The 21,526-nt window shown below is 53.0% G+C and overlaps 2 protein-coding genes across 2 annotated transcripts; both read left to right on the forward strand.

Moving 5' to 3' along the window:
• Positions 1-3,095: 3,095 nt before the first annotated feature.
• Positions 3,096-18,956, forward strand: shc1 (SHC (Src homology 2 domain containing) transforming protein 1). The gene is made up of 12 exons (XM_088621051.1): positions 3,096-7,499; positions 7,766-7,836; positions 10,035-10,098; positions 10,387-10,506; positions 10,716-10,769; positions 11,000-11,051; positions 11,686-11,812; positions 11,959-12,118; positions 12,893-12,950; positions 13,032-13,160; positions 13,370-13,599; positions 14,857-18,956. Exons 1-12 carry the CDS (start codon positions 6,966-6,968, stop codon positions 14,983-14,985), a joined length of 1,728 nt encoding a protein of 575 aa, XP_088477177.1. The 5' UTR covers positions 3,096-6,965; the 3' UTR covers positions 14,986-18,956.
• A 213-nt stretch (positions 18,957-19,169) lies between these two features.
• Positions 19,170-21,493, forward strand: lenep (lens epithelial protein). The gene is made up of 2 exons (XM_088621069.1): positions 19,170-20,025; positions 20,732-21,493. Exon 1 carries the CDS (start codon positions 19,771-19,773, stop codon positions 19,960-19,962), a length of 192 nt encoding a protein of 63 aa, XP_088477195.1. The 5' UTR covers positions 19,170-19,770; the 3' UTR covers positions 19,963-20,025; positions 20,732-21,493.
• Positions 21,494-21,526: the final 33 nt, after the last annotated feature.

The following is a 21,526-nucleotide window of genomic DNA, read 5'->3' on the forward strand; positions in this document are numbered from 1 at the left end:
CACTACTTCATCTGCCTCAGGTGAGGGATTTTGTGAATCGGCAGTACTACGCACTCCTGTACTATGTTAGTATAGTCATTCCCAGCTCCTCGGTTTTTAGTTTGATTCCTTTGCGCACATTTATGCTTTATGTCCCTGGCTTCTCCGTAGAACATACCAAAGCAGTGTGTGCTTGTCTGCTCCTAACATTGCGTACTAACACTCCTGCTGCTGCTCCTACTGCACCTTGTACTAATCAGAACAGCAATCAGGGTGCGGAAAATGTGATTTGGAATATGTTCACCCCTTGAGAAATGCCTGATTGCAGCTGGTTTCCAAGCACTTTAGCAGCCGCTGAATGATTCAGAACTGAATCCAGCTTCTGAAAGGCTCCCTGTCCCGTGTGCGTCGCTGCGCAGGGCCTGACGTGGGCGAGCACGGATGCCTGAAAGTGTCGTGACCCCTCATTAACAAGGCAGGAAGTTCCTCCTCCCCACCCTGGCCCCCATAAATTGAGGGGTCTCCAAACCCCAGCAGGGCACCTTGAATCTTCTGATTTTTTTTTTTTACAGCTTCTCAAGCTATAAAAACAGCTTTGTTATTTAGACTTCCCAAGTTATTCTTCAGTTAAGCAAGAAATGTGTTCAGCTAAGGGAGCTGGGTGTAAGGGTCTTCAAATTTGAGCTACAAAGGGTCACTAGATCACTTAGCACAGCACCTGCTGAACTGATCGCCACTGAAACTCTCCGGGGCTGCAGAAGTGGGTGGCGTAGTTATTTATAAACCCTACTGGACGGGAGCTGTCCGTGGCCAGGGCTGGAGACCCCTGCTGCAGACGATCAGGACCCTGACCGGACAGACTCCCGATAGGAGTGCAAGCCGAGTTTCCGAGGATCATGTCCGTGGAGCAGCGAGGGGCAGAAACCCGTCAGGAAGGAGGACTTTGGACTCGGGAGAGAAGGAGGGGCGCTTGATCTGTGTCTCGCTGGCACTCCCTGTCTAGGGCCAGCCCGTCGTCTGCCTGATTTCCTTTGCTCTCTGCCCCGCACTTCGCCCATTGCTGTATATACGATACCCCCCCCCCCTCTCTCAGTGCAGTGTTAATGTACTGGAGTGTCCAGTCAGTGTGTCTGTATGAACCCCTCTCTCTCAGTGCAGTGTTAATGTACTGGAGTGTGCAGTCAGTGTGTCTGTATGAACCCCTCTCTCTCAGTGCAGTGTTAATGTACTGGAGTGTCCAGTCAGTGTGTGTGTATTAACCCCTCTGTCTCAGTGCAGTGTTAATGTACTGGAGTGTGCAGTCAGTGTGTCTGTATTAACCCCTCTGTCTCAGTGCAGTGTTAATGTACTGGAGTGTCCAGTCAGTGTGTGTGTATTAACCCCTCTGTCTCAGTGCAGTTTTAATGTACTGGAGTGTCCAGTCAGTGTGTGTGTATTAACCCCTCTCTCTCAGTGCAGTGTTAATGTACTGGAGTGTCCAGTCAGTGTGTCTGTATTAACCCCTCTCTCTCAGTGCAGTGTTAATGTACTGGAGTGTCCAGTCAGTGTGTCTGTATTAACCCCTCTCTCTCAGTGCAGTGTTAATGTACTGGAGTGTCCAGTCAGTGTGTGTGTATTAACCCCTCTCTCTCAGTGCAGTGTTAATGTACTGGAGTGTCCAGTCAGTGTGTCTGTATTAACCCCTCTCTCTCAGTGCAGTGTTAATGTACTGGAGTGTCCAGTCAGTCAGTGTGTCTGTATTAACCCCTCTCTCACTCTCTGCCAGGCAGGAGTGGGCAGTCATTTTATGTGCATTAGACCCTCTCAGGGCTCTCGAACGGCTCGCTGTTAATGTAGGAAGTGCTGTGTGCAGCTGGTCAGCCAGTCAATGTCTGTTTATTACCCCTCCCATCTGGGACAGAGTGGAAGTGTAGTCAGGTTACAGGGGAGGAGTGGATGGCGATGGGGGTGGGGCGAGCTCGCTGTGTTTCCCTGTCTCTTTTCAAACACGTGCTCCCTCCCTCCCTCCTTCCTGTGTGTGTCTGTGCACGCCTGTGCTTTCAAGACGGGCAGCGGGGAGAGAGAGAGAGGGAGCGTCTGTGTCCCTGTGTGTGTGTGCGCGTGCCTCTCCGAGAGGACACGCCTCCAGGACGGCGAGGAGGAGACCGAGGGGGAGAGACCTGCTCCTCACCGGAGACAGAAGGACTCGTTTCTATAAGGAGCAGTTTCCATCTCCGTGCCCGGCTCGCGTTTGCTGTTTGCTCGTCTCCTTTTTTTTTCCCACCTCCGTTGACGGCTTTGTGCTCTGCCAGCATCGATCTGGCCGGCTGAGCCTGGCTGTGCTGAAGAGAAGAGGGGGTGGGGGTGCCTTGGGGGGGGGAGGCCCCAAAAACCAGGGAGCAGGGGGGAAAAACTGCATATAGACGCCCGGGGAAATCGAGGGCCCGGTGATGTAGCATCAAGAGCTGGAGCCGGGTGGAAAAGAGGAGGTGGAAGGTTTGTCCGGCTGCCCTGTTATCCGGTCTGACTTCAGGAAGAGGATAAAAGGAATAAAGGGGGAAGGAGTTCGGAAGTGCGGGAAGAGGAATCTTGCCTTGCGTCTCCTCCGCCTGTTTTTCCTCACGGCCGGCTTCCAGGAGGAAGCCCGCTTTGGAAGCAACTCCAGGAGTTTTCACGGGAGCTCACGTTTTCCTGGACGGAAAGGGGAGGATACTGGGATTTGCTCCCTGTCCGCACCTGCCAGCGGACGAGAAGGAGAGAAGACGGAAGAAAGGGGAATAAAAGAAAAACCGTGGATTGCCAGTCGGAATTTGAAAGGAAAATTTAATCTGCAGCTAAACTGAGAATCTCCCATCTGCTTGAGCAGGCCAGGGGGTGAAAACTGGGAGAGAGCTGCACTCCATCAGCGTGCTGGGAATTTTGCAAAGTTTTTTTTGGTAGCAATGGTGTTGAAGGAGTTGTTGGATGTAGTATCCATAATGTTCATTGTGATTGAGCATTATGGATCCTTAATGTTGTGAATCTGTGATTGCTGTTCTACTAGCTGTTATTTCCTGAATAACATTATTGGGATTTGTGGGAATGGCTTCTCCTCTGCTCCTAGGGGTTTGAATCCCACTGTTTGTTTCGTGTCCGGAAGGAGCTGGTTTTTAATTGCACAGGCCCGGCCGCATATCCTGACAGTGATCAGCCGTGTCATTAATATTAATTAGCTGTAATGTTGCCTGTTGTAAAAAGGCGCAGCGGTGTGGAGGCCATGTCTGCCTATGGATCTGCCACTGTCGGCCTGGAAGTAGCCAGGTTGTGCTGACCGGCTCTAGGTGTTCCGGCTGTAACCTGACCATCACGGTCGCAGTAGAGAGGCCGTAGGCCCCTCTCTCTCGCTGCGAATGCACGGGTAGGTTGTGCCGTTCCTAAAACGGGACCCCTCGAGAGCCGCTCCGGCGTGCTGGCGAGTTGGACTGCCATCGGGTAGCCCTGTACGGTGCTGGATTGCATGGTGACGCCCCACGCGGGTCTCTCTGGAGAGTGACAGGGGCGCAGACCCACAAGGGCGAGAGCGTTCGACGGTACCATCCGCTGGCCAAGGAAAGCTGTCCGCGGTGACGGCATGGGGTTATATAGCGCCTTGCAGCGCTAAAGCACTTCCCTAACAAGCCAGCTCCCCTGTGAGCTGTCGAAATTTCTGTTTTCAGTAGTGTCCCTGCCCTGCGTTGGTCCTGCCCTCCTGATAACATTGAATTGCGGCTTGTTCCCCTCTCGTCTCGGATCTTGCAGTTCTCTGACTGGCGTTTGCTGGAAGGACCTTTTTTTCCTGCTCCAGGGGAGGTGAAAACATTTCTTGTGAACTCCGGTGTGTCGAAATGGCCATCGCTGACTCACAGTGAAGCCCACCTTCTTAGGCATTTGCGCTGAGTCATGGCAGGCTGTCGCTCATATCGGGATTGCTAGTGTCTGATCATATTCCCAGATGAGTCAATACCTCTCCTATTACTTCAGGTGGTTTGTTTTGTTTCTCCACACTCGCTACTGCAAGTCACACCAAAACTTTTCTGACAAAAGGCAAATTTCCAAACTGGGAACGTTCTCAACAGAGGGGAATGTGAGTTTCAGTACAGGGGAAGTTCATAAAAACTCCCTTCTTGGCACGAATCTGAGCTCCACCTGATAAAAAAAAAAATGCTGTGATAATACAGTTATAATAAAGAAAGTTCACGTACTCAGTCAAAGTTATTTTCTACAACTATTCTCTCTGTGTGCTCCTGAAACGTACAACATTAAATTTTCTGTGCATAGGTGTCTGATACATGACGGAGGTTCAGAATATTGTAGATATCGGGGTCACCTTTGCTCAAGAGTAAAGGCAGCAAGCTGTCTCGGGAGAAGACAGCAGCAGGGCCATTCTACACAGTATAGGGGCACAAGCATCAGCACTGGAGTTCAGCGAAGGGATCAGAAAATAATTTGCATGCTTTTAGACTTTTGTCATCTGTCTTTCTGATCAATTTTAACTGTCATATGAATTGTGATGGAACACTTATGAATTAACAAGGTGGAATAGCCAAATTGGGGGTACTGTTACCGGGGTTCAGATCGGGAATTAACCTGATCTTGGGGCCTTCTTTATTAGTCGGGTTCATCTGGAAGCTGTAGAGGTGCCAGTTCTGGACCTCAGGTTAGAGCTGGGATTAAGGTATAACCCAGACACTGGGGGTTTGTCATCTGGATCAGTTTCTAGTGGAGCGTTCTTTATTGCGGTTCAGCAGCGAACAGTACTGGGGTTCGGTATTCTGGTGTCGGATTCTGTTTCCTGGATAATATTTTGCAGCGGAGAGCTTGTTTTTGGTGCCTGAGGCTGTTCGTGAAGCCTGTTCACGTCGGGGTGCACTGGGCTCCAAAGGTGCTATAAGTGGGGGGGAGGGAGCCGACGACAGGGGCTGCTGGAGTTAAGGTTGGAGTGGTGGAGCTGCAGGCAGGGTTTTTGGGGTACGGTCCTTGAAATTGGGATCTGCGTTTTTAGGGGCTTTTTGCGTAGGACTCTTGTCAGGGCTGCAAAGCAGAGGAAGGGTGGAGGCGGCAGGAAACAGCAGCAGCTACTGTCTGCCCCTCTGTCCACCTTGTCTGTTAGTTCATCCATCCTACTTTCCAGGAGTGGGACCCCGAGGGAGAAGAGAGGCCATAAAAATAGGGAGAGAGAGGAGACGGGAAAGGGGGGTGAGGGGGACGAACATAAAGGATGCAGACCAGAAGGATTGACGGGGAAGAGAAAGAGAGGCTTGGATTTAGATTTAACTCTCGGACAGTTCTGTCTTAAATCGGCTTTTGGAAACCCCGCGAGTTCTCATGTCCGACCAAGATCAGCTTCATTTTTTTTGCTGTTGCCACCACACCAGTGTCTCAGTTTTGCAAGGGCAAAGGCCTTGGTATGCCAGAGTAGCAGGAGCACGTATTGGGCCACAAGGATAAGATCTGTAGCTCCGGAGAGCACAAGACAGACGCTCTCAGCTGGGTCTGGGATTCGAGCGCAGGGCCAGTTCGGAGCTCCCAGCCATCGCGGTGTTGAGTATGGCTCCGATGTCATGCAGCGGAAGCTCGTCACGGCACCAATCCTAGACTCTGAAATCCCAGCCGGGTTCCAGCGTTCCATTCATTTCCTTCGACGGGAGTCGGAAATCTTTGGAATCCTTGTTGCCATTAGGGCTTCGTGCGTCCCCACCATGACGGTGCCATTCCAGGCTTGCAGGCGTGCCAGAACGGGCACAGGTTTTCAAACACCGACGCGTTTGTAGCGACTGCAGGTCACTACGTGGGGAGGGTTGGTCCGTCTAGCTGTTGGTCTTGTCAGTCTGTTCCTGAATCGGCTCGCCAGCCACTCTCTTTCCCCTTTCCCTTTTGATCCACGCGTCTTTCCATCCCGCTGTCTGTGGAACCCCCCCTCCCCCCGGAGCGCGCATCTGTCCGCGCGCGTGTCACCTCCGTTCGTGTGCTTTACCTGACCCGACGGCACCTCGCCTTCAGCCCTTCGGAATAGACATTTCGGATTAAAAACAGTATCCGTATCCAGTAAGGCCTTGGGCAGAGGTGTGCTTTTGCATTGAGAGAGGGAAACGGGGACAGAGTCTGCAACCCCCACCCCCCCCTCGCCCCAGCCCAGCGCAGATATCGACAGGGCCGCTGCCTTGGCTGGGACTTCATTAAGGCCTCGGGCTGCAGCTCCGCGGCTCCTCTTAAAAACCCCTCATCTGCTGCTAATAGCCTTTTTATTGAGACGCTGTCGGGGAAGAGCACTCTGCTCTTAACTGGGGCTAATTATAATCTCTCTCTCGCTCGCAGAGGCACGCACTCAGACCAGTAAAATAAGAGAGAGGCTCGCTGTCCTGTGCGTTTCGAGGGTGGGGCAGGGGTCGGGCTGGAATCGCTGCACGGTTTCTGACAGTGCAGACTTGTTTTGAGCTCTCGGCTGAGGGATGTTCGTTGACTAGCTCAGGGTGACCTGTTGTCTGATCTGTGTGCAGGGGAGAAGGGGCATAGCCCAGTTTGAGGAGGGCTTGAACCAGGAACCTCTGAGTTTTAAAAGCCCTGGGTCTTGACCACCGGACCAGCTGTCCTCCTGGTGTGACAGCCCTGTGTCTTGACCACTGGACCAGCTGTCCTCCTGGTAGTCTGACTGAACTTCTGAGACCCCTTTTTTTCAGAGCCGACACAACACAAGCAAAAACTCCTGTTAGCGCACTGTGGCTATTGGCATTACTTAAGGTGCGCTGACTTATTCCTGCTCTTTGGCTCACGGAAGACTGTGCTATGTTGTAATTTCTGTTTTCACCTCGCTCTGAGTTAGAGGCGGCTATGAAGAAATCGAGCAGATGGTAAAGAGACTAAAACTGGTTGGAAAAAAAATGAACCGAAAAGACTAGACTGGCTTCCTTGGAATTAAAAAGAGACTTTTAGCTTTTTTTCGAAAATGTCGAAGTGTTTGTGAAAGGAGGCCGGAAAGAAAGGAGAGAGACATGGACATCGTGCCAAAGACGAAGTACAGCCACTTCCGCAACGAGTCCGTCAGTTCTCCGGACGAGTCCAATTCTCCGTCCTCTCTGCCTCCCTCTGAGCCGCCCACCCCGCCTGGGATGCCTCCCTCTGTATCTTCCAGCTCCCTGGCGCCCATGCTGCCACCCCCCTCCCCCCTCCCCGTGGAGAACAGCCCCACCACCCTCTGCTCCTTCTTCCCCAGGATGGGGGCTCTCCGCCTGGGCGGGTCGGCCACTCCGCTCCCAGGCCTCAAGGCAACCTCCTCTGCCCCCCCCTTTGGGGGCCTCTCGGAGCCCGCGGCCGACGCCCTGCTCCCCCTAACCGCCCTCTCCTCTCCCCCGCCCTCGCAGGACATGAGCCGGCTCGGGGGGGCGTCCAGGCGAGCGCGCGTGGAGGGCGGGCAGCTGGGGGGGGACGAATGGACCCGGCACGGCTCCTTCGTCAACAAGCCCACCCGGGGGTGGCTGCACTCGGACAGCGTGGTCAGCACCACGGGGGTCTCCTACACCGTCAGGGTAAGTGGCCGCCGGGTCAGCGGGCCGGTTGCGAGCTGGGTACGCGAGTCGATCGTTAATCCCAGGAACTCCTCCAGCTCTTTCTGGACGGAAACCTGGCTTCAGCCGTGCGATTGGGCTGCTTGGTCCAGACCCCCGCCAGCCTTTGTGTATTTATTTTTAAATAAATGCAGATTTTCCCACCCTCTCTTCTTGCTCTATGCTGAAGTGGTGATTTTGAGGTCGGTGTCTAAATGTCTTTCCATTCTTTTCTCTCTCTCTCTCAGTATATGGGCTGTGTGGAGGTCCTCCAGTCAATGAGAGCTCTGGACTTCAATACTCGTACTCAGGTCACACGGTGAGGCCACCTTTGTGTTTTTCTTTTGCTCTTCGGTTTGTACCACACTTATCTGTGTACCTGTTCCTCACCCCATCCTTGGTGTCTGTGCCCGACTGCCTGTGCTGCTTGCCCGGTCCATCTCTGTCTCGGCACTCCTCGCCCTGTCCTGTCCATCCCTGTCTCTGTGCTCCTTGCCCTGTCTCAGCCTGTGCACCTCACTCTGGAAAGACCAGACGGAGAGAGGGATAGAGAGATGGAGAGAGGGATAGAGAGATGGAGAGAGCAGGGGAAGAGCTGGTGAAAGACGGAGGAGAGAAACAAGCAGCGAGAGATAAAAGAGAAGGGTGAGTGAGAGAGGAAGGGAGATGACAGATCTAGAGAGAAACTAGCTGCAGGAAATGACCCAGCCTCCCAGGGGAGAGCTGAGGCTGGGACTGAAGGCACGAAATCGGAACAGCACCCTCTCCTCCCTGTGGGAGCTTGTTGATCTTGTTGACCTCTTACTGCACCACGTGCCTCTTGCGTGCGCAGTGCACCTGAGCTCCTGTGCACGTCCTGGCCCTCGCTCTTGTGAAAGAGCTCGCTCATCTCGATTCCCAGCAGCCGCAATGGGAAGTGGGTCAGTAAACCTCAGGGGGCATTGCTGACACGTGTGCAGCTTCACAGAACGACACTTCCTGAGGTTTTTAATAAATGATGACTTGAGCTCGTTTCAGACTCTGAGCCAGGTTATCTCTCTCTCTCTCGTCTCGGTGTGCTGTAGCAGTGATCTGCTAGATCTGTTCTGTGGTTTCTGTGTTACAGTCACTGTGCTGCTTCGCTTCTGAGAATTGAATTGACCTGTTACCGCGCCACATCCACTCCCTGTTTTGTTCAGCCGTTTTCACGGTCAAGTCTCTCTTCTCTCTTGCTCATCGCTTTCTGTCCCGCTGTCTCTTTGCTGATTTAGTTTTTTTTTTTCCTTCTGTCTGACCCTTGGTCACCTCCCTTCCTCTCTGCCATTTTTCTCTCTCCATCTCTCCCTCTTCCCTCACAAATCCCGGCAGCTTTATTGACAACTTATTATTGTTACCAAGGCAGTAGCAATTAACAAAACATTAACACTTATAACAGAAAGATAATATTTGAGAGTCTCAATATCTGTTCCTCCGGGTGGGACAGGAGATCACACACTGTATTATTATTATTGAGAGACAGGCTCACTGTCTGTTCCTCAGGCTGGGACAGGAGATCACACACTGTATTATTATTATTGAGAGACAGGCTCACTGTCTGTTCCTCAGGCTGGGACAGGAGATCACACACTGTATTATTATTATTGAGAGACAGGCTCACTGTCTGTTCCTCAGGCTGGGACAGGAGATCACACACTGGATTATTATTATTGAGAGACAGGCTCACTGTCTGTTCCTCAGGCTGGGACAGGAGATCACACACTGGATTATTATTATTATTGAGAGACAGGCTCACTATTCCTCAGGCTGGGACAGGAGATCACACACTGTATTATTATTATTGAGAGACGGACTCACTGTCTGTTCCTCAGACTGGGACAGGAGATCACATACTGGGCTGCAGCTCTGTTGAGAGCTATATCTTATCAATGTATCTGTTGAGTTATCTCACTCCTATCTCTGATCGCTGTCATCTCTTATTTCTTTCTGGCTCTTCTGTTTGTTTCCTGCTCTGTCTGAGAGATGGATGGGTGAGTGTGTGTGTGTGAGGCCAGTCTCACCCTGCTCTCCATCGCTGTGTGTGTGTGGTCACCCTGCTCACCATCGTGCTGTGTGTGTCTGTGTCTGGTCACCCTGCTCTCCATCGTGCTGTGTGTGTCTGTGTCTGGTCACCCTGCTCTCCATCGTGGTCTGTGTCTGTGTCTGTCCCCCTCCCTTCCTTCCTGATTCACACTCTCACATGGGATCCTCCCTCTTTCTTACTTTATTCCTGGTGCCTGATAATGCACTGTGTGTGTGTGGGAGGGGTGTTGTGTGATAGTGCATTGTGTGTGGGTGATTTGTTCTTGTGTGGTGTACTGCTACAGTGTGTGCATGCATTGTGCAATCCAGCTTTGTTTGGGGGGGGGGGGGGGGGGTGTATTGTGTAACAGATAGTGTGTGTCTAAACACTACCGCAGTACTGGGTGTTCATTGTGTGACTGCACTATTTCTTAACTGTGGGTGTAAGTCAGTGTAACAGGGTGCATGTGTGTGTTGCAGGGAAGCCATATCCGTGGTATGTGAAGCAGTTCCTGGTGCCAAAGGAGCCCAGCGCAGGAGAAAGGTACCAAATAAATTCTGGACAGCTGACTTTAATGCACATTATGACCTCTGACCCCAGACTCCATCTACTGTAACTGTAACATGCAGCTGTGACCTATGAGTCCAGTGTCTGCCCTTTGTGTCTGTGACCTCTGACCCTAGCGTGCAACCCCTGTAAACTGCACACTGTCAGGCTGAGTTCCTCTTCTCTTGCCCTCCAGCCAGACACCTTTACCTTCTTGTTTGTGTCAGGATGGAAGAAGGGGAACGTCTTTCGTTGTTGCCAAAAAAACGTAACTCTCTCTTGCAGCCCTCCTCTCGCTGTCTGTCCTCTATCCTGGGGAAGAGCAACCTGCAGTTCGCGGGCATGACCATCAACCTCACCGTCTCCACCAGCAGCCTCAACCTGCTGGCTGCTGACTGCAAACAGGTGAGGGAGGGGGGAGAGGAGGTGGAGGGAGGGAAGAAAACAGGGACACTTTAAGGGGCGCAGAAATCCAGATTTGTTTGTTCTTGTTGTGTTGGTCAAGTTATTGTACAAATGTTTTTGATTGGGCAAACACGTCTCGTATTTACCCTCTTCCTTTCTCCCTTCTCCCCCCTGCGCGCCCTCTCTCCCCTTCTCTCCCTGTCTTACAGATTATCGCCAATCATCACATGCAGTCCATCTCATTCGCCTCCGGAGGAGACCCAGTGAGTCACTCCCCTGCCCGCCTCTCTCTCGGTGCATCTCTCATCCCTCGCTCCTCCTCTCCTCCCCTCTCTCCATTTCTCCCTTGTTAGGGGTGTTGATTTTTAATGTTTTTCTTTTGTCCTGATTTAATGAGAGATTTATTTTTCTCCGTTTCACTCTCTCTGTCTCTCCCTGTCTTTCTCACTCATTCTGTTGTTCCTCTCTCTCCCTCTCTCTGCCCCCTCAACAGGACACGGCGGAGTACGTCGCGTATGTAGCCAAAGATCCCGTCAATCAGAGAGGTACGTCCCCTACGGGCATCAGGATGTCCCCCACCCACCACCGCCACCACCCTGCCAACTCCTCCCTCCTTTCCTGTTATAATAAACACCCCTCCACCAGTCCCTGTATTCTAAAACACATCTCTCTCCTTTCCTCAGTTACAATGAACGACCCCCCCATTCTCAAACACACCTCCTCCTTTTTTCCTGTTATGAGGAACACCCCCCTCTCTCTGTTATAATAAACGCCCCTCCATCAGTCCCTCTATTCTAAAACACAAGCCACACCCCTCCCTCCTTTCCTCTCTTATAACAAACTGCCTTCCCTTTATTATGAAACACACCCCTCCATCAGCGATTTATTAACCCTTCTCTCTGTTGTAATAAACCCCACCATTATTCCCTATATTATAAACACCCCTCGTTCCCTGGATTATAATAAAAACCCAGGAGGGGTTTAATGTATAATAAACATATCTGTTCTTTATAAACACCCCTCTCTCATTAATATAATAAATACCTCTGTACAGTTAAAACCCTTCATTCCCTCTATGATAATAAACACCGCTCTGCCTTGATGAAGCCCCTCTGTCCTCCCAGCTTTACTGAACAGGATCTCCTCGATCTGTCAACTCACTCATCCTTCTGCCCTCAGCCTGCCACATCCTGGAGTGCTCGGAGGGGCTGGCTCAGGACGTGATCAGCACGATCGGACAGGCCTTCGAGCTGCGCTTCAAACAGTACCTGAAGAACCCCCCCAAACTGGTCACGCCACACGACAGGTCTGTGTCTCCCGGGACGCCCCCCTGCGGGGTCCGTCTCTGTCTGTGCGCCGGACTGCGGCGACCTTGTCCGCATCCTGTGTGATCTCGTGCCCGCCGGTGCGTGGGGGTGGGGGTGGCTAAGCCTGTGCCCGTTCTCCCTGCAGGATGGCCCCCTTCGATGGCTCAGCGTGGGAGGAAGAGGAGGAGGAGGCGGCGGCCCCCCCAGATGTGCCGTACTACAACAACTTCCCTGGGAAGCAGCCGCCCCCGGGAGGGCTGGTGGACATGAGGACTCGAGTGGGTCCGAGCACAGGGGCCACACTGGTGAGAGAGGCCGTTAATGTCACTGTCACCCCCACAGGAGCAGTGCTGCCCCTATTGTAACAGACTGTTCTACTGCACTGGGACTGTAGCTCCTATTGTAACAGACTGTTCTACTGGACTGGGACTGTAGCTCCTATTGTAACTGGACTGTTCTACTGGACTGGGACTGTAGCTCCTATTGTAACAGGACTGTTCTACTGGACTGGGACTGTAGCTCCTATTGTAACTGGACTGTTCTACTGGACCGGGACTGTAGCTCCTATTGTAACAGACTGTCCTACTGGACTGGGACTGTAGCTCCTATTGTAACTGGACTGTTCTACTGGACTAGGACTATAGCTCCTATTGTAACTGGGCTGTACTACTGGACTGGGACTGGAGCTCCTATTGTAACAGGACTGTCCTACTGGACTGGGACTGTAGCTCCTATTGTAACAGGACTGTCCTACTGGACTGGGACTGTAGCTCCTATTGTAACAGGGCTGTTCTACTGGACTGGGACTGGAGCTCCTATTGTAACAGGGCTGTTCTACTGGACTGGGACTGGAGCTCCTATTGTAACAGGACTGTTCTACTGGACTGGGACTGTAGCTCCTATTGTAACTGGGCTGTTCTACTGCACTGGGACTGGAGCTCCTATTGTAACAGGACTGTTCTACTGGACTGGGACTGTAGCCAATATTGTAACTGGGCTGTTCTACTGTGCTATTACTGCTTATTTGCAAAGCTGAGAAGGAACTGTCAGTCAGGCTCTGTAATACTTTGTCTCTGCAGCCCTTTGGACAGACTGGACAGACAGATGGACACAAACAGCCGTTGCCACCCCTGCCAGGTGCGTCGTCTCCGTTCCGCTCCCCCTCGAGCGCCGCCCGTTCTTCCGGAGCGCGCATCCACCTCTCCCTCTCTCTTCCAGTGGGCTTGAAGGACGGGGGGCGCCCTGACCTCTTTGACGACCCTTCCTACGTCAACGTGGACAAGCCCCGCGCTCCGGCCGCGGCGGCGGCGGCCAACGGGAACGCCCACAGGGACGCCTTCGACATGAGTGAGTCCGCTCGGCCGCGCCAACGCCAGCGCTCGATCCCGCCCCCCCCTCCTCCTCCGCTCCGCCGTGTGTCCCCCTTTTCCCCGGCCCGCGGCCTGTGAAAGCGCGCTCCAGTCCGCCCCCTCCGCCTCTGCTCCGCCGTGTGTCCCCCTTCTCCCCGGCCCGCGGCCTGTGAAAGCGCGCTCCAGTCCGCCCCCTCTCTCCTGCAGAGCCCTTCGAGGACGCCCTGCGCAACCCGGCGGCGCCCTCTGTGGCCGAGCAGCTGCGCTGCGAGGTGTGGTTCCACGGGAGCCTGAGCCGGCGGGAGGCGGAGCGCCTGCTGCGCGCCGACGGGGACTTCCTGGTGCGGGAGAGCACCACCACCCCCGGGCAGTACGTCCTCACGGGGCTGCAGGCCGGGCACCCCAAGCACCTGCTGCTGGTGGACCCCGAGGGCGTGGTGAGTGAGAGCGCCGGCCTGCGCACACAACCGGTACCTCGTGGCTGGGCTGGGCTGGGGTGGGCATGCACACACGACAGAGGGAGATCCCGGTCCAGGCTCAGCCTAAAAGAGGTTCTGGCCAAATTCTCCCCCTGGCCTTCACCAGTCATGGCCTCCTAATAACCCCCCTCTCTGAACTGGCTTCATCACTCTGCTCTCCTCCCCACTGAGAGCTGGTGTGTGGGGAGCGGACTGGTGCATCATCCAGGTGGGGCCACACACTGGTGGTGGTGGAGGGGACCCCATTACCTGTATAGAGCTTTGACTGGAGTGTCCAGAAAAGCGCTATATATTTATAAGGAATTATTATTATTATTTTTATGTGGCTCTGCCAGTAAAGACATAACGGGTAGATTATATTATAACCCTACAGTCCAGAGATCGCTGGTCCGGTCTGGGCCGGGTCACACTGTAACCCTACAGTCCAGAGATCACTGGTCCAGTCTGGGTCACACTGTAACCCTACAGTCCAGAGATCGCTGGTCCAGTCTGGGCCGGGTCACACTGTAACCCTACAGTCCATAGATCGATGGTCCAGTCTGGGTCACACTGTAACCCTACAGTCCAGAGATCGCCGATCCAGTCTGGGTCGGGTCACACTGTAACCCTACAGTCCAGAGATCGCCGGTCCAGTCTGGGTCGGGTCACACTGTAACCCTACAGTCCAGAGATCACTGGTCCAATCTGGGTCACACTGTAACCCTACAGTCCAGAGATCGCTGGTCCAGTCTGGGTCGGGTCACACTGTAACCCTACAGTCCAGAGATCGCTGGTCCAGTCTGGGCTGGGTCACACTGTAACCCTACAGTCCAGAGATCACTGGTCCAATCTGGGTCACACTGTAACCCTACAGTCCAGAGATCGCTGGTCCAGTCTGGGTCACACTGTAACCCTACAGTCCAGAGATCACTGGTCCAATCTGGGTCACACTGTAACCCTACAGTCCAGAGATCGCTGGTCCAGTCTGGGTCACACTGTAACCCTAGAGTCCAGAGATCACTGGTCCAATCTGGGTCACACTGTAACCCTACAGTCCAGAGATCGCTGGTCCAGTCTGGGTCGGGTCACACTGTAACCCTACAGTCCAGAGATCGCTGGTCCAGTCTGGGTCGGGTCACACTGTAACCCTACAGTCCAGAGATCGCCGGTCCAGTCTGGGCCGGGTCACACTGTAGCCCTACAGTCAAAGCCTCAGTTCTGTCTCTCCATCCTCAGGTGCGCACCAAGGACCACCGGTTCGAGAGCGTCAGCCACCTGATCAGCTATCACATGGACAATCGCCTGCCCATCGTGTCGGCGGGGAGCGAGGTGTGCCTTCAGCAGCCCGTGGAGCGTCGGCCTTAAGCGCTCGAGGGAGTCAACGTGGGTCGCTGCACAGAAGCCAAAAATTCTCCCCGTCTCCTCCTGCCTGCCTTGTGCTGGGGGTCCACGTCGCCTTAAAGAAACTCGTTATCACGAAATCAGCCCCAAAACACTACTGCTTCCCAGAAAAGAACCTTAAACACCAAAGCCATTGACACCCCAAAAATGGGCACTCCTGATACCCTATTTCCACCCTGATCCCTTGTATTCACACAGCAGGTAGGAGGGGGTTCAAAACACCCCAGAGCACATCCCAGGGGCATTCAAGAGACCCCACCGTGCATTTCGGCAGTAAAATGAACCCCAGTCCCCACTTCCTGCTGGGGTAGGTGACAGTTCAGTGACGGAGGGGATGACCGCCCTAAGAGCAGTTTGGGGTACATTGTAAAAAAAGTGCAGCTACAGCCAGCGCAGGAACTATTCCGTTCTAAAGTGCTCCTCCGGTCCCAGCATGTCCCACACCAGCCCGCGTCTCTGGACTTGCCTTAGTCCTTGGACACCCCAACAGAGCCTTACTGAAACAATTTGGGGTTCATAGACTCCCCCCCCCCCCACCTCTGCTCGGTGAATTCCCAGGGCGTGTCTCAGCGGAATGAGCTCTGCGCTATGTGGACTGTATGAATTAAGCGAAGAGGACACTTCAGGTTTCCTCCTGCCCTCCCGTGGGGTGTGTACCCCCTCGCTTTGTAGGGGTGCAGTAATGGGAGCACGCGCCCAGCGGCGTGAAGGTTTGAGATCTCCATCAGTAACCCTGGGACACCGCAGCTTCTGCACATCCTTGGAAACGCTGGACGCAAAACCTCCTCGTGCTCCTGGAAACCTGGGAGGAGTGAGGGTGTCGGAATGCAGGCTTGGCTGAAGCAGGAAACATTCCGGAGTGAATGTGTTGGAAATCATCCAGGGGGTGTTATCCGGGGATAATAAATATTGGGGGGGTGGAGAGGGTGCTACAGCACAGTATCTGCACCCCTCTCGGTTTGTCTTCAGGTTACAGCTCGGCCGGCAAGCGTATCCCTGCCAGGCCAGAGGGTCAGGATACAATCCCTCCTGCCCAGCAGTCTTCCCACAGACATCGTATCGGAGCCGTGTGTGTTCAAAATAAAATACACAGCTGCACTGGGATTAAAGATTCAGGGATCATCCCCCCCTGTCAAGCGGGTCACTGGGCAGCCCCCAGTGAATCCTCAATCATCCATATCGGCAACCCCAAGAGGAGAATTTCTGGGGGGTCCACAGCACCTTAGGGAGCGGTGTCTATACCCAAAGACACGGATTCTTGCCAAGTCGCCCTGTCCGTGACGAAGCAGAGATTGTGAGCCCTCAGGACAGCTCCATAATTATTCCAACCTGGGGCAGAAACGGAGAGACTCGTTCTGCGCGCTGGCCTCCCATACAGCCCGTAGAACTCGCCGCACCTTCTGAGCACAGCTGGGTAGCAGCCCTCCGGATGAGGACTGTGGAAGGGATGGGTGGAGGAATTGGAGGGGGCGTGTTCGGTACTCGATCCTGTCTTTGTAAGTGAGATTCTTCCTGGGAAGGGGATGGTCTGTCTTTTGAGAGCCATGTCAGTGACGGGAAGAAATGGGATTGTGAGGTGGCAGGGTCTTCGGTGAGGTTGACAGCTCAACAAAGGTGCTGCACTGTGCCAGTAGTCCTAGTGCATTCTGGGAATTGCGGTTTATTGGTTGTTTTTTTCCTGTCCCTATCCTGATCGGTTTTCCCCTGGCCTCTCCCGCCATGGAACCTTACCATGAATCTGAGTGTTCCCTTATGGATTCATCTGTCGGAACATCCTGCAGTGGCTTTGGCTTGGCTCCAGACTGTGGCTGCCTCTTCAGCCCGTGATTTGGACTTTTGCCATCTCTCCCTTAATGGACCTACGCCACCCATAAGCTTTTGGTTGGGCTGATGGGAGCTGTAGTCCACTCCAGCTCTGGGAATCAAGTCTTTGAAGTGGTCTAAAACTAACTTATCTGAAGGACACCTTCTCATGAGAGATGTAGGTGGTCTGTGGGTCAGTCGTGTATGGTGGGGGCCACATGACGCTTGTGGAAGAGAAAGCCTTACACTGCCTGGCTTCTGAGCGATCAGTCAAAGAAAACCACAGGAAAACCCATCAATCAAGACAATCAGTAATTAAAATAATCATGAACAATCCTTTATAAACCCTTGTGCAAACACATATCGTAGGGAGATATGCATAGAGTATAATATAAATGATACAGTTTCAGTTTTGTGGTGTACATGCAGTTTCTTAGAAACTGAGAGGAGAGAGGGATGACAGAAACCACGGGACTTGACTCCTCTTCTCAGATTTTGAATTTTTCTTTTCTCTTAATGTGCCTTTTGGGCCAGTAATTTTTTATGGCCCAACCCACCTCATATGCAAATTATTTTAACTTTAACAAAATATATATACAAGATCTAGACAAATGTTACAGCATTGGGGGAGCTTCTTTTTAATGGCTATTGAGGTGCTGGGGGAGTGCCAGGAGGAAAAGGGGGAGGAGTCTGGAACACAGCTGGTGGCTCTTGGCCAATCATGCTGCTCTGTCCCACAGCTGGAGCCACCTCCCACTTCCTGTGTGGGCGGAACTTGATTGGCGATGCTCAAAACAGCCTTTACAACAAAGAACGGTTTTAGCACCAGACACACTAGGTCCAGTCCTCAGTCTGGTTCACCAGTTTACTCAAACTTAATCCAGCAGCCCCTGCATCTTTTCCAAATGATCAATCCCGATCCGTTGCATTATGCTCCCACTCTCCCATCCCTCAATAGCAGGTTTCTTGGCAGTCGTGCTGTGTGCAGAGTTGAACGTGTGTGATTTTTTTAGAATATTGTCAGCTGTGTTATGAAAAAGCAGGGACTGCTTCAGTCGCAACAGACTGGGAGGTGGGCAGCGTCCAGCTGCGGGGCTGGGTGATGGGATTGAAGATAGATACTTTATTGATCCCGTGAGGGAAATTGCAGTGCAACAGCAGCTTAACACAGACAACACAGGAACAGTGTAACGAATGATACAATAATAATAATACAGTACAAGCAGTACAGTGAGAAGTGCACTATGAAGAGTTACTCACGGTCCAGAACACACGAAGAACAGAACAGCATACAAAGAAGTTGTCAAAAGTCAAAGGGAGGGGGAAGGGCACTGGGGTAGTGACCAGAAGTATGTGACCACGAGCTCCTCGGCCTCCGTTGTCCCGGCTCGCCTCTCGAGTGGCCTCTGCGGCCCTCAGCGGCCCCTGCAGGCTTCCCTTGGGATCCGGGAGCCAAAATGTGAGTTTGGAAAAATCTTTTTTTGATTGTGTTTATTTTTTCAGTTTATAAAGTCCCTAAAGCAGCACAGCCAGCTGGGTCTTTTCGAAGATCAGCACGGACGTTTGGGCGTTAGGCGTAGTAGTAATACTCCGACGGTTTGGGCAGTTCCTGTGTCTGTCCGATTCTGGACAAAGTGAGACACTGAACTGGTGGCAGAGGGGTTTGTTTGTGTGCTAATGTTAGATTTTGTCCTATCCTGCACAGGCACAATATCAGGGCATTTAGGGGGGGTCCTCCAGGCAGTATTTGGGCAGCCCCTGAGAGAGTGAGCGAGGATCTTTCCACCTTCGAACCCGGCCCCCTCGTTCCCAGTCCTCGACACTCTCCCTCATCTCCGGCCATTGCTTATGTTTCAGAGAACCTGCGCACAGAGGCAGTCTCCTCTCTCCTGTTCCTCTGCGTCTCTCTTTGCACCTGTACGATAAATCCTGCTTGTTTCAGATTATCTGTATTATTGTTATAAACCAAAGCTCAGTCACTGAGGTTTTTTTTGTACACTTTCTGTTAATGTTGGGGGATAAAACGTTTACATCTATATCTATATATATATTATATATATGCATTATACATGTCTTTTACCTTTATTGGTGGATTTGGTTTGAAATATAATTTCTTGTATTTCCTGCTTTGATCACTGTCTCAAGGTGTGGTATGTTGATTCTGTGCCTGTGTGGTTAAGAACTGACTGCTGGGGCCAGGCCAGGGAGACAGGTGGGTAAGGGTCAGTAGAGCTGGGTTAAGGGAGAGAGCTGGGTTAAGGGAGAGAGCTGGGTAAGGGTTAAGAGAGGTGGGTAAGGGTTGAGTGAGATGGGTGGGAGTCCACGGAGGAAGAGGGGGGCAGGTGGTCGAGAACAGGGGAGTGGGAGAGGAAGCAGAGTTGAGAAGGTGTGGTCCACAGAAAACCGGGGAAGTGAGGAGAGCCTGCTGGAGAGAGAGAGGGACAGGGGTGCTGGTTCAGGGAAGGGAGGGGGGAGTGTGCACTCGCTTGTGCTCAGCCTGCCAAAGAAACGGAGCGAGCAGGATTTGTGTTTGTAAAGAGAGACGGCGGGGCCTGACACGCCACGTGTGCGGGTCAGCAGCGCCGCTTCACACGGCGAGAGCGATGTGGACGAGCCGGGACCCTTCCAGAGGGGCGAGCACAAAGAGCTGGAGGGGCAGAAAAAGATGAGCTCAGCAGGGGGAGGGGAGGTGCACTGGGGTCCCCGCACAGGGGTGGGCGAGGGAGACATAAACAGGCACTGAGCGCCGGGCACGCCAGCGATTTCCACTTGGTCCCGAGAGAGAGAGAGGAAGAGTACAAAACCGGGCCGGATCGATAAAAACGACGGGAGGTAAGCCGGGTCGAGAAGGAGGAAGACAAATAAACTTCCCTGCGAGCGAAGGGAGAGAAAGCGCCAGGAGCTACAGAGCCCTCTGCTCCCGCCCGGCCTCCACAGCGCTGCCCCATGCAGCCCCAGCGCCCCGTCCCCCAGGCCGCGCCCTCCTCCGTGGGCCACACCCTCCGCGACATGGCCCTGGGCTTCGGCCGCAACAAGAACCTGCTGGGAGCCAACTTCTCCTACGGGCTGCTCCAGTCGCTCAAGGAGTGCCTGTACTTCCTGCTGTGCTGCTGGTGCATCAAGGAGATCCTGGACTGACGGCGGCGGGCCGGGCCGGGCCGGGCCGGTTCCGATTCTGGCGCGCCGCCTGCTCTGACACAGGTAGAACACTTCTGAAAACACTGGCTGTGACGGAACACTGGAGAAGAACGGCTCAGTGAGATATTGATGAAGTGCAGTAAAAAGCCAAGTAAATTAAGCTAAAGGTACAGTGAGATCAGGGTAAAAGCACAGTACAGTAAAGCCCAGTGAGATCAGGGTAAAAGCACAGTGCAGTGCAGTACAGCCCAGTGAGATCAGGGTAAAAGCACAGTGCAGTGCGGTAAAGCCCAGTGAGATCAGGGTAAAAGCACAGTAAAGTGCGGTCAAGCCCAGTGAGATCAGGGTAAGAGCACAGTACAGTGCAGTACAGCCCAGTGAGATCAGGGTAAAAGCACAGTGCAGTGCGGTAAAGCCCAGTGAGATCAGGGTAAAAGCACAGTAAAGTGCGGTCAAGCCCAGTGAGATCAGGGTAAGAGCACAGTACAGTGCAGTACAGCCCAGTGAGATCAGGGTAAAAGCACAGTGCAGTACAGTACAGCCCAGTGAGATCAGGGTAAAAGCACAGTGCAGTGCGGTAAAGCCCAGTGAGATCAGGGTAAAAGCACAGTAAAGTGCGGTCAAGCCCAGTGCGATCAGGGTAAGAGCACAGTACAGTGCAGTACAGCCCAGTGAGATCCAAGTAAAGCACAAGTGTAAAGAAGGTTTTCGACCAATTCTGAGTATATTATATGTAATTCGTGTTGTTTTGTCATTTCTTTTCGTGCAGCAATCTTTAGTTTTAACGCGGGCTGAAATGAAGGAGAATGAAGTAGACTTCGCAAGCTGAGCTTTGGAAGTGTGCGCGATGCTGGGGAGCGGTGCGGGACTCTCCCCCCTCCCCCTCTCGAGACTGGGGCTTTTTCTTGACGAGTCACGGTCTCGCCCTGGTCCGCAGCCCTTCGTGAGACAGAAGAACTAATTCCTAGAAGCGTATCTTCGTCTCGCTGAGGAAGTGAGCACATTGCGAGGAGAGAGGGGGGCTGTGAGTCCGGTGACGTGGAATTCCTGACGGGGGCGCTGCAGGCCGACTCTCCAAACGCGAAAGGAGGGTTTTCTTGGACGAGCCGGCAGTTGAGCTGCCGTTCGCTCGTCTGACATTTGCGTTTCTGGAATTTCTCTTCAGTAAAACAGTGGGGAGCAGCATAATTTACTAACAGAGCTACAGATGAACTAGCGAGCACGTTCCCAGGAGCAGTGTCCCTCAAAAGCAGAAGAGAAAAGAGAAAAAGGCGAGTGCGTAATAAAAGTACACAATTCCCGGTCTCGGACTGGCTTCACGTTGTTTTTCCAAGCTAAACGGCGCCACCTCGTGGGATTGCCGAGCTCGGCACCCTCTTTATTCTGTCCGCGGAGTTCTGAACTGACGGCTGATCTCTTTTTACACGCTTTGAAAATGCGCCGTTGCTTTTGCATCTTCGGCCTGCTAGCATTTACGTGGTTGCCTCTTTCAATCATGATTTTGTTCAATAAAAATTACACGAGTTCCTTATGTTTCCCATCTGCTGTGTGTGTGTGTGAGGGC

The sequence above is a fragment of the Lepisosteus platostomus genome, chromosome 26 (genome assembly GCF_059453375.1).
Source record: "Lepisosteus platostomus isolate fLepPlt1 chromosome 26, fLepPlt1.hap1, whole genome shotgun sequence".
Lineage (NCBI taxonomy): Eukaryota > Metazoa > Chordata > Actinopteri > Semionotiformes > Lepisosteidae > Lepisosteus > Lepisosteus platostomus.